General features: G+C 39.8%; 1 protein-coding gene across 3 annotated transcripts in view; it reads right to left on the minus strand.

Annotated features, from left to right (window-relative positions):
• The window catches only part of map7d2b (MAP7 domain containing 2b), a 46,492-nt gene that overhangs the window by 19,253 nt on the left and 13,718 nt on the right, over window positions 1-13,521 (minus strand). For 2 of the 3 annotated variants that reach the window (XM_026305723.1, XM_026305724.1), the window contains exons 3-8: window positions 9,745-9,883; window positions 6,938-7,027; window positions 4,434-4,523; window positions 2,718-2,836; window positions 1,404-1,477; window positions 2-210 (exon numbers count right to left, since the gene is read on the minus strand). In XM_026305723.1, the coding sequence (XP_026161508.1) occupies window positions 2-210; window positions 1,404-1,477; window positions 2,718-2,836; window positions 4,434-4,523; window positions 6,938-7,027; window positions 9,745-9,883 (721 nt within the window). Of the gene's footprint in view, window position 1; window positions 211-1,403; window positions 1,478-2,717; window positions 2,837-4,433; window positions 4,524-6,937; window positions 7,028-9,744; window positions 10,095-13,521 lie in introns of those variants that run through there. The other variant, XM_026305725.1, reaches the window with a different exon arrangement.

The raw sequence follows: 13,521 nt of genomic DNA on the forward strand, positions 1-13,521 counted from the left end.
CCTGCACTTAGTTCTCTGCTGGTGGATTTGGGGATTTTCTTCTCAGAATTTTCAGATTTGGTTGATTTCCTCTCCAAGGTACCGTGACCTTTAACCTCAGTGTGGCCCCTGTCTTCATTGTTGGGGGTGGTGGCTCTCTGCCGGAGTGGAGAGGGGGGGTACTGGCCAGGGGAGCAGGGAGACTGGGCACGACTCCTGGTCGATCTCACCCTAAAACCACAGAACAGAATGAATGAGCTGGACTATAATCCAGGTAGACTGTGTTGGTGCATGGGTGTGTGTGGATTCTCATGCTGTGGGGACATAAATCTCTTTGCACACTAGAAATTTGCCTTCCTTTTGTGGACAAAAAGCAAACCCCCATAGCATAAATTATATCATTGAAGTAGGGTTTAGGGTTAGTCAAGTAGTTCAGTTCAGTTCTATTCAATTTTATTTGCGTAGCGCCAAATCACAATACAATCATCTCAAGGCAAAAACAAAGAGAAACCCAACAAATGAGCAAGCACTTGGTGCTCAAATAGTGATCATGCATGTAATAACTGCACTTAAGTAAGCAGCTTAAAGTCTTTCTGAAGGGAACTATTTTTAAAGTGTCATGTAAATGAGAAACCTGTTTTCTCATAATTAAATTGGGGGATTAGAGAAATCTCATTTCCTGAGGTAGATCTATGCTGATGATACCAATTTCTCTGCCATGTATACTTCTAATCAGCTTTTACAAATGCACATGTACATGACAAAAGATTGCAGACAGGAAATGTACTGGGGTGGAGTGGCTGAATGAAAGTCTAGATCACTACATGGAGCGACACTTCCTCATACTTAAAATGCATCCACACAAAGTGAACCATTTATTTAGCCTAAAGTTGTCTTCCACCATCGAACATTTGAGTACTTTTACAATGTCCTGTCTGTTCTGTTCTGTCTTTACTAAGTGTGCTGTCAGTCTACTCTGACAGTCACAGTTAAAGAAAAAACTGTCATTAACCTGTGTCTATTATCATTAGAGTTAACTATGCTTCCAAAATAATTCCTTTGTAGAGGAGAAATGATAAGAGATAGAAGATAGCATGGCTGCGTAAATGTCGATTTACAGTAACGAGAGGTTGGGTCATGGCAACTGGACTTCTAGTTTTTAGGTTGAAACGTCTCAGTACAAGTAGCTTCATCAGTCCGACTGACCTAATAACTAGAAGTCCAGTTGCCATGACTCAGCTTCTAGATATCTACACCTGGACAACTGAGAATCTTCAGACATTTATGGTAACAGTTTCTACAGTGCAAGCAAATTCATTCATCCACGTTATTTTAATTTCAGTGACTATAATGTCCTCTCAAGTGATGGAAACACAACTCTGTGTGTGTGTGTGTGTGTGTGCGCACGCATGCTTGCATCATACCGTTTTGGTGTGGCAGGGCCCTTGCTGTTGGCCCTGAAGGAAGCACTGCGGACTGGTGTGTTTGGAGTCTCCCCCTGCAAATATGAACAACACACAGTGGGCCATGCCATCATTCAAACAGTTCATCAAATATTTGTTACATTTGGATAGTTTGAAACACATCACTGACCAATTCTGACTCCTTTAAGATGCTTGATATTAATAGCTCACTCCAACATTAATTATTCAGCACGTGTGTTACTACTATAAAACCTGTCAGCTAAGTAAGAGCCAGACACACAAATGAAATCCTCTTCCTGTCTTATCAGATGGATCCATTTCTTCCTGCCAGGTCCTGCTTTCACCTCAACTCCAGATTCAAACCAAATCATTTTCCTAAAAAACCTTTGTGTATTCAAGACTAATGAGCTCTTTCAAATGTAAAAGTGAAAATGTTGAGCATTCAGTTTTGGACCTGCTTCACCTGGACTGAACTAGTTCCCAGTTTTGGATTATAACCAATTTTTTCAATTTATGTACAGTATTAGTAAATATATATGTTCACAAATACGATGAAAACATCAAATGGAAAATGACTCTCACATCATAACACTCTTTCTGAATTTCAAGAATTATATCTATATCCACATGTAGCTCACAGCAGGTTACAGTGAGCAACCTAAAAATGCTCACATTTTAACTTTAATTCCAATTTAATCAATTAAACCTCTTACAGTTTCCAGGTGAATGTCAGCATCTACTTCACTCTGCAGTGAGTCTGTTTAATAACATTAGATACATGTTGCATGAGTCTTGCAAATATCTCTAAAGAGAGGATATCTACCAAGGGTTGGTATGTGTTGATGTAGAATATTACGTATATATACAATATTTAATAGATATGCATATTCCTGTACATACAACATAATCGTGGTCGTGGGACGGTGTTGGTCAGTCTCCAGGGGAAAAAACGATTATAAAATAAGACATTTGGTAAAAAAAAAGTAGCTGGGAGATTAACTCTACAGAGTTATTTAAATTATTCCACACATCGAACTCTTGAATATTCAGCTTTCTGCTGGAACCAATGTGTGTGTCTGCATATATCTACAGGGATTAGCAATACAAACAAAATGTCTCACAATATTGGTCATTGTGCCCCTTCAGTTCTGATCACTTAAAATGAGAATGCAGTTGTCTAGTGCTGTGCGTGAGTGTGTTCATGCCTGTCTTAGTTTAGACTGGGGTTAGGGGACCTTTCCAGGAAATGACTGTAACGCATTGCAAAGTCACTACAAGGCATGAAAACAACCATGTGTGGGTGTGAGGGCTGACCGTGGGTGTTTTTGCTCTGGATGTCTCTTCAGGGAGTCCAGCAATGCTCCTGCGGTTGGAGGAACTCCTGTATGATCTGTGGTTGTTGGAGGAAACTGTTTGATGGGACACAAAAGACACTGATGGGTCGAAAACAAAAACATATAAACAGATGAAAAAAACACAGACACAGACAACAATGTGTTGACAAAGATAAATCCCATGAGTGAAAAGATGTATTTGAGTACAATATACCAATCCTCTTATATAATTACAAAAAATACAAGAAATCCTTGTTATCTTTCCCCAATGCCTAATCCAAGGAGACATTTTACCAAGAAGAAATTAAAAGCTTTAAGTGTATATGTCATCTTGGACATCTTGAAACCCCAGTAACATGTCAATTTCTTAATGTAGTGGATATGTACATATGAATTAATCTAACTCAGGTAAATTTGACTGGATAAAAATTGATCTATTTTAGGATATTTTGCACTCGGTTTTACATCAAATGGAAACACTGTTGCCTTTTGATTTTCAAAGTAAAATCTCTCTCCTGTTTATTTGCAGCTGCTAAAACCAATACAGTCAATGAGAGTCAAGGCATGGACAGAAATGTGAATTATCAGCAATCTCTCTTTTTACGAGGCACTCAGAGCTGCTAACTTACAAACTCTTGCCTCAGGTTACATACATTCTGCCCTATCATCTTATTAGAAGTTGTTGGAGCCTTATACAGACAATGTAGCCACTGCTCTGGGCTGAATTAGTGTCGTGCATTTAAAAAAAACAAAACAAATAAATGACAAAATCATATTTTTACTTGCTGTTCATATGGTGACAAAAAAAACTGTCAAATCAGTGAAGCATAGTGCTCTATGCAGTGATATGTAAACACAACATCATTTATTAATGATTATCAAGTCTCCATCAATGAGGCTAAATATGATTTCATATAGGGATGTTATTTATTTAAACACACACAGAACCCTGCCCCCTGTGAACCCAAAATCTTCTTATTGTTGGATTAAACTTTACTACTGTGCTGCCCATATTTGGAGCTGTTTTTACACTACAAACTCTCATTGTATTACTTTACAGGAAGACTGTGGCCTGCTGCTGTATCACTTAGCACTGGGAAACTTCAGCTTCCACTTCACAGATGTATTTTTGTTAGTTTACAAAAATTGTTTTGCTTTATATCAGAATTTAAACTGCAGTGGTGGAAGAGGTACCACAGTGTACACACTCTTACATGTACAAGTACAAAAATATTAGCGTTAAAATATATGCTAAGTAGGCAAATCCCTATGACCCTAGTTAGGAATAAGCAGGTATAGATAATGGATGGATGGATGGATGGATGTGAAGTACCAAAAGTAAAAGTATTCACTTTCTCACATTTTACATTATGTATTTTCTATTTATGGATTATGATCACTGAAGCATTATTGTGTTCATTATTTTAAAGTTACAGCTGGTAAAGGTGGAATATGTAATATCATGTATTCCTTGAAAGAGGTACTTCACATACTGCTGGGTGCTTGTGAATTTCCCAGATCAATAAACTAAAAAAGAAAAACTTAAGTACAGTATTTATTTACTCTGAATTGTAGTGAAGTCAAAGGATGAAATGGCAGGAAATGGAACTATTCAAGTAAAGTACAAGTACCTAAAAACTGCACTTGATTAAATGTACTTAGTTATTTTCCATCACTGTTGCACTATTTTTCTAACCTTTCTCTGATGAGTGGAGGGCTGCAGAGGAGCTTGACAGCTGTTTGTTCATTGCTAGATCCATGCCAGGTGGAGACAGGAACTCAACGGCTGATGAATGAAATAGAACAAAAATAACAGGTCACCAACGGACACATAGATGTGAGTATAAATCAAAGGACTGCCTGCTGCAGCCACTGTACTGACACATGATGTAAATGACATGGGTAAATTCAGTAAACATCCTACTCCCAGAACAACAACCACATAACACAGAACTACAGCCTTACACAGAAAGTTACCCTTCTGATTAATGAGCCATGTGAGCCACTGAATAAATCAACCTTGTTGATGTAAAACAGGAATGAAGCAGCAGATCAGGCAGCTGAGACTGTTCATAAAGCAACCTGCTTCATCATGAAATGGATTATGATGATATAAAGGCAGCCACTGCAGACCCATAAGCCTCAGGGGAAAATGTTTCATATAGCACCTGAAAGCACTGTGATAAGATCCACAGGGATGAGTAATATTAGTTTTCTGACAAAGCCAACTGTAATACGACTTCCCTAAAAATGACATTTAACCATAATGTCGCCAGGTTTGTTGTTACAAACTGGAAACTTAATAGCTACAATATGGTAATAATATGGTTGCAACATCACTGGAGCGATCTGACCCTTTGCTGCATGATGTACCTCTCTTCCTCTTCCTGTATCAGCTATCAGAGAAATAATCTGAACTTCACTGCATCCCTCAATCCCTGATGTAGGTTTAAGTGATTTCTCACAACAGATGAAAAATAACCATTTTAATAACTCAGGTATTTTCACTGCAATGTTTATAAATTTGTACTGTCCATGTTAAGTACTGGATCAATAAATATATACAAAAAATGTACAGATTTCATTGTTGAAGTTAATTTAAAAACATCTTTAAATGCAACAAAACTTGTATTTATGGTGTTTTTGTTTTTGTATCAATTAAAAAGTTGACATGCAATCTAAATCAGCTGGCTACTAATAATTAAGTTTTAATAAGCCTGCAAATGTGATACATCATTCTATATTATACATCACATCTAAACTATACATTAATTTAGTAATAACATAATTATTGTTAGTGGGCATGTACACATACTGGCTGTAGCTGTTGTCTGTGTCTTCAATCAGCAGTATAAGATTCACTATAGAAATTCAGTTTTTTTCATTGGTTTACTTTGGCAATGTGCTATGATTTATAGCCTAGAAGGCTCATGTTTACCTGATGTCAGCTCCTTTTCCTTGTCATAATCTTGTTATTAAACACAACTTTTTTCTTGAGTTCAACAAAGTAGAGATTGTTGCAAAACTATCAACAACTATAAAATAAAATTTACTTATTATCTGCTGGCCATTAAATTAGGAATTTAGATATGGAATAAAAGTCAAGGTTTTTCAGAGAGTTCAGACAAAGTCCAAAATTACATTACTGTTATTTATACAGGGGCTGCATCTGTAATATGGGACAGGAATGACTGGAAAGATCTGGTGGATGTTGTGTGTGTTTACTCAATATCTCTAGCTACAGGGTGAATGTCTGCTACACTGTGTGTGTGTCAGTGTGGTGTGTATATAGACTGGGTTCCCTCCTGAGAATGAAATGTATGCATCACTGAACACGACCCTAGGCCAGGAACACAGGAAGTGGAGCAGACCTTTGTTGTGGTAAGGGTGTGTATGTGTATACCTGTATTTCTATCTTTGTGAGTACCATTTTGAGCATATTTCTATCAAAGTGTGGACATTTAGCTGTTTGAGGATTAAGACAGGGTTAGGGTTATAATTAGGTTTAGGTTAGAGTTAGGGTTAGGCTTTTAGTTGTGATGGTTATGGTTGTGGTCTAAGGGATACATTATGTCCATGAGTGTCCTCACGAAGATAGAAATACAAGCATGTGTGTGTGTGTTAGGGTGTAGTGGGGGCTCTAGGTCAGACACTCAGTCACAGAACAGAATATGAGTGGAAATATGGATTGTGAACTATTGACTGTGAAAATGGACGAGGAACACCAACACTTCTTTATCTCTGTAACACATGTACAGTTACACACAGAAAACACAAATTTAGTAAACAGTCAGTGTTGGAGGTCACAGATTTATATAACATGAATGACAATATGGTAAAACACTGTTGTGGCTTGTAATAATATAAAACATGTAATAATATAAAACATGTTTTCAGAGAAATTAGAATTGCTGACAAATACTAAGCACTCTGCTACCCCCGACCGGGATTGGTTTCATAGTGTGTGATAAACCATTTATTAAATGTTTGTATGCTTCTTATAAATGCTACACGGGACAAATTAAAGTAAGGGTCTACTACTTAGGGTAGAGTTGAGCTTTTGTTTTTATAGGACCTTTTGTCTTTGACAGCAGATAGATGACCACACACATGCAATGAGACGAAAAGCTGCAGGAGAGATGGTAGGATTGGTCAGGGAGTGGTATGAACGTGGCACACAGAAAGTCATGTGATCTGTACCGTTGCGGGACTGGCTGGCACTGGAAGCAGCAGGAAGCTCATTGGGCTGAGTGGAGCCAATGGCATGGCAGGACGGGGTCTTAGGGTTTCCTGGGCAGCAATTGAAGCGGAGAAGGCGAAGCGTTACACACTCAAACACTCTCCCAAACACACCTGTATCACTAACATATCACAGCCATACACACCGATAGCAGATCTTCATCCACACGCACTGACATAAATAGTAAAAAATAATGTGCATGAATCCCAGCCAGTAGGGTCGCATCAAAACCTTATTGAGAATCATCATCATCATATTAAAAATAACAGAACAACATTATAGATGCAACATGAACAGGCCAAGCTGAGGAACTGCAGTCCTAACATCGCTAAACAAAGTGAAGCGTCATGCAAGACAAAAGGTGTCGGCATGCTTCATCAGAACTGCTATCATGTGGTAGAAAGCTTCAGAAACTCCTCCCGACTCCTTTGCTGTGTCAGATAATTGGGGTCTGCGATTAATTTCTATAATTTTCTGAAATCAACAATGCAGCATTCCTTCCCATTTCACAAAGTAACTGGCCAGTTCAAGTCCTGTTCTTCTTTTGTTCCTTAACTATGTGAGCCATTTTTTATGTTACAAACAGGTTCAACACTATGAATGTTTTATTCAAGAGAGTGGCTAACAATCTGTGCCTCTATCCCCAATTTTCCCTTCCCTGTGATGGCTGGCTTTTCACTACATCTCTGGACAGCTAGAACACTTTTGTTTTCCAATATGGCCAGAAAACGCATTGTTTGAAATGTCAGCCCAGTAAGGCTTTAATTAATAAGATAAGTAAATAAGTTTCACAGAAATTTTACCTGATGATGGTGCTAGATGAAAAGTCAGGTTCACATGAATGTGTCCACCAAATTGTTTAGCAAATGTGACACTTCTTTCTGGACCATAAGCATCGCCATCATGGTGGCACGAAAAGAAAAGTCTGTTGATCAGCATATGGTAGCCATGTATGTCTACACAGCAACTTCAGTTGACAAAGGGGCTCGCACATTACAATGTCTATAAATGAAGAAAAAGGAGCTGCCACTGAAGCTTGTAAATACCTATGATTTTAGAATAATAAAGACTTTGTAAAGCTAACATGCTGTAGGAGGAAGGATTGAACATTTTCAAAAACATCTACATATGCTAATACTCAGAGCTTTTTGAAAATTTTAATTTAAATGTTTTCAAGACATCTATAGATCATTTAAGAGGGGGTTTATTTGTGTTTTATGTGAACTATTCAAACACCAGTGTCTATGCTTTAATGGCTGCACAATTTAATCAATTTGAAATATTGTAGATGTCTTGTGTATCATTTTGAACACATATACTCTGAAATCAATCCTGAATTTCTTCTCAGGTATTTCCCAAAGAATTTGTACTGAAAATATTTGGGTTGGACCAAAGCATGACTGCACAGCAGGACTTTGTAATGCCTGACCGTCATTTTCCTGTTGTATTTGCATTATTGTCATGCTGAAATAGCTGTTGGTTTATGACCTGGAATGTCATCTTATCACTGGTCAATCAATTGCCTCAATATTTCTTTCAATTTATCAGGACATAAAGCATGCAACCACAAAGAGGTCTCTTGTGGCAAATCTCAAACACAGCTATGATTGCTGCTGTGGTAATCTAAACATCTGTTTGTCAGAATAAACAGGGAAAAGGTAGCTAGTATCAACACAGGTTTGAAACTGGACCACCGTTGTAACAGAGAAAATATTCAGCATACAAACACTTTGCATCTTTAGTGACTCTTTGTCCTTTAATCGAGTGTAGCTGTAAGATGAGATGCTGCTGTTTCTGCTGCAGTGAGCTTTCTACCCATCCCAACAGATCCCAGAACAGCCTTCCTGCCACTCTGCCAGGCCAGAGGCAATCTGCTGGGTGGACTCTAATCTCAGGTCGGTACCGAATGGCTCAACCGTTGGGTACTGTGAATAATTGATGGCGTTATGAATGCACCACAGCATCTCGAGCCCAGGTGGTGGTGTATTTGACCTCCTGCTGGCCAACATGACAGCAGAAATATATCAGAAGAGATGACGAGGATGCAATAAAACAAATGCATAAAATAATAGAGGTGGATGTTGACATGGTTAACAGCTTCATGTCATGCTTTGTTAGTGCATGGCCTTGTGTTCAAGGTTAGTGTGGAACTCCGGCTCTTCTGGGAATCAAACCTGCCGACCAGCACGGAAATAAAACAGCAGAGCAGTGGCACACACATATCAACGCATGTGTACACACAAACTTCTATCACAGGACATTTACAAGCCAAACTACCACATCATAAACACAACTTTCAGTATGTTTGATCACATAGGGAAGCTTTCATAACTGGGAACACACACAGTCTCTTCTAGCCCTTATGAGTTTTATAGACAAAAGCACTGAGCAGCTCCTGCATTGCAGCTTCCACACCCTTTTTTCCATACACTGCCTCCATCATTTCTTCTCCATCTCACATCTTCAGCTTCCTCTCTTTACCCATATTCTTCATCCTCTTTCCGCATTCACCACCCCCTTCTGCTTTGACATCCCCACCCCTTTTCATCTCACCATCCCCCTCTTCCTTTTCACCCTGACCTCCAGACCTCCTCCCAGAACAGAACCTCTCCTCTCTTTTCCTCCACTTGCGGCCCCCATCAGTATCCACCCATATGGTCTCCCCAGTTCTACATCTCAAACTAACCTCCAATGACATCATCACAATCAGTCTCATTGTTTCTCCCATTACCTCATCAACAAAACCCCCACCTCCCATCATACTCACCCTCTACTCCATCAGGCGGTCCTCCCCAGGTCCACCGTTTTGGCCTGTTATCCAGGTGGTCCCGAGCCTCTCCTCCACCCCATCCTCCTTGTCTCTCAGCACCTCCTGCTCTCCGGCGAACCAGGGCCTCCAGCCTCTCCTGCTCGTTGCGTTCAGAGACAGGGAAGAACAGACACTCTCTCACTGAGCCATCGCTACGGCGACGGGCACCCGGCGATGTGCTCGGAGATGGCTGCGCCATGGTTACCGCATGCAACAGCTTCACCCTCTGTCTGTTTACTGTCTGCTGACGGTTTCAGCTGCTCGATCTCTGGCTCCTCTGTCACTCAATACACAACACAGGAGCTCTCTCTCTTCCCTTCTTGCTCCATCTGCCGCTCCCTCTAGGTACCACTGACTCCCTCTCTATCTCTCCTCTCCCACCTCACAATTGTTAACCCCACCCTCACTCCCTCGATCTCTCTCCCCCCTTCCCTTTCACACTCTCTCTCCTTCGAGCTCTCTCTCTCGCTCTGTAATAACTGAGACTACAGGGCTCTTTAGCTAGACAGGAGACAAAATGCAACCCGTCACTACCCCCCACATACATGCAGGAGCACACAGGGGACCAGGCAAACCACACACACACACAGAAAGGGTGGGTAGACTGGATATTGATACTGGTTGCATTTGTTTTATTGCCCGTCTCCTTCACCCTTTCCCTTCCTCTGCCTCTTTGCACAATTTCCACTGGACATACAGTGTATACAAACTGAAATTTCATAAAAATGCACGCTTAAGAAATAAAAAAAAATATGTTTGACACGTGGGGAAATGTTATGATTTAAATTGCTTGCAACATAATCTGATGTCCTGTTTTATCTTTTCACCTTTCTCCATGCATTACTTTGTATATACTTACAGTGAGTTGGCAGTTTATTAGTTACACCTACATTTAGCTAAAATTGATGCAGTCTGATAAAACAGCCCTGCCATAAATTTTCTTAATGAAGGTGATAATGGTCAGCTTTAGAGAGGTGTCAATTTAACTTTATAATTGCGGCAAAGACAATTATAGTACTGGCAAATTATACACAAATTTTTATTCATTGCAGCTAAACACAATAGAATTTAACAGCATTCTAACTAGAAAGCTGAAAAAACACGTTTCTAAATCTGTTTCAACATTACCACCTTCACAAAGGGAGGATTTATTTCTTCTATTAGAGTGCAGTAGTTTTAGATATGTGTAACTAATAAACCCTAAACTAATGTATACAAATTTACTAATTTAAAGAGCAAAAATATGCCTTTAGCAATGAGTATCACACTACAGATGTAATATTTAAAGGGTTTTTTTTTTTTGACTTTTGCCTTAAAACTTCTAAGTAACTGCTGAATAAAGATCAAAAATATCTTTTTGGGTTGTAGATAATGTACAGGTCCTGTCTTCATTTTACCAACATAATCAATACGCCGTGAGAAACTGTGATGACACAGTGTCAGTATTCAGATATACATTAATATCAGATATTCAAAGAGATATTTTACAAAGCTCATGCAGGGTTCATCAAGATAAATGTGAGGCCTTTTAATACCATACAGGATCAAATTTAACAATCAGACAATCAGAACAGTCAGAACTATAATGAAAAACCATCAGGGATGATGGAAGCTTCAAATGTTTATTAAATTTTTTCTGCAATATTTCATATGAATGATAATAATTTTGACAATAAAAAGAATAAGTCATTTAAAAACTGATTTAAAGGTCATAAAATATAAACTTCTGGTTTATTGGAACGTGCCACAGCAGCCTTCAACCACTAAATCGTTTTATAATATTGCCGCCTACTGCAGGCCAGAGGACGTTAGAAAATTAAAGACTTTTTATACCTTCTAAGGGTTTTTTTATTCATTAAACCCAAACTGCTTTTAAAACATTTTTGTCTTATAGTGGAGCAGCTTCCTCCTTTGTCTGCTAGATACTGGCAGATTACTATATGAATAGTACTGTTACTGTGTAATAGAAGAGATTTGTGTGTTTTTGCAATCCAAGAAACATCTATACTGAACAGTTATCGTGTCTTTAAAAAAAGTATTATCACTCCTCTGCAGCATAAAATTCCAGTTCTAAGTATTCAAATGTTTAAAGTGTTTTAAAGGTTTGAAATAAAAGGCCTCCAGATGGAAGTCTGGATATTTCCTTAAACTAGTTTGTCATTCATTTCTTTATTTCAACACATTTACAGGTAAATCCTAGTATTTTAAATGTGAGATTAATCGTGATTAATCACAATCCATGACTGTGAGCAACGTGATTAAAGAGCAGACCCATCAAGGCTGGAGACTGAACAATACTGGAAAAACATATGGGAGAAGGAGGCATCACATAGCATCAATGGCCAGTGGCTGGTGGACCTGAAAGCAGACCACAGCAACCTCCCTGAACAGGAACCAGTAACCACCACAATGGCAGATATCCAAGAAAGAGTCTCAAGCATGAAGAACTGGACAGCATCGGGGCCTGACATGATCTACACCTACTGGCTAAAGAAGCTAACTGCACTCCATGAGCACCTGGCAGCTCAAATGAACCAGCTGATAATGGATGGGACTCAACCAGAGTGGCTAACTGAAGGCAGGGCAGTCCTGATCCTGAAGGACCCCCAAAAGGTAGCAGTCCCATCCAACTACCATCCAATAACATGCACAACAGGCATCATAGCAGCTAAGATGAGTAAGCACATGTCTCAGTACATGAGCGGGGCCCAGAAAGGAATGGGTAAGGACACCAGGGGAGCAAAACATCAACTAGATAAAGCAGTCACTCAAGACTGTAAGACCAAACAGACCAACCTGTGCACCACCTGGATTGACTACAAGAAAGTCTACAACTCAATGCCTCATCCATGGATCCTGGAATGCTTGGAGCTATACAACATCAACAGGACTCTAAGAACCTTCATAAGGAACTCAATGTGACTGTAGAAAACAACCCTACTGGCCAACCTCAAGCTGATTGCACAAGTCTCCATCAAGTGCGGCATATACTAAGGAGATGCTCTGTCCCTGCTGCTGTTCTTGCATAGGCCTGAACCCCCTCAGCCAGATCATCACTAAGACTGGCTTCATATACCGACTACGAAATGGAGCAACCATCAGTCACCTCCTGTACATGGATGGCATCAAGCTGTATGCCAGGAGTGAGACATCGACTCACTGATACACACCAACAGGATATACAGCAAAGACATCGTAATGTCATTCGACTGGACAAGTGTGGTCGAATGAGAACGAAGAGAGGGAAGGTTGTCAGGACTGAAGGAGTTGAACTTCCAGAAGGCAGCATAGCGGATGTTGAGAGAAGCTACAAGTTTCTTGGAATCCCACAGGCAAATGGGAACCAAGAAGAAGCCACAAGGAAAGCAGCCACAGTCAAATACCTACAGAGAGTAAGGCAAGTCCTAAGAAGTCAGCTAAATGGGAAGAACAAGGTCCAAGCCATCAACACCTACGCCCTGCCAGTCATCAGATAACCTGCTGGCATAAGGAATGCTTCCTTGTCTATGCTGGCATAGACAAGGAAGCTCCTCACAATGCTTGGAGGACCCCAAATCCAGCATCCTGAGACTCTACACTAAGAGGAAGGAAGGAGGCCGAGGACTGGTGAGCATCAGAGCCACCATCCGAGATGAAACAGCACATTAGGAAGATGGCCCCGAGTGATGGAATGCTTAGTGAATATCTCAGGCAACAGAAGCCCGATGCAGAGGAAGAGGAGCAAGAACCATCATG

This window comes from Mastacembelus armatus, unplaced genomic scaffold (assembly GCF_900324485.2).
Source record: "Mastacembelus armatus unplaced genomic scaffold, fMasArm1.2, whole genome shotgun sequence".
NCBI classification, from domain to species: Eukaryota; Metazoa; Chordata; class Actinopteri; order Synbranchiformes; family Mastacembelidae; genus Mastacembelus; species Mastacembelus armatus.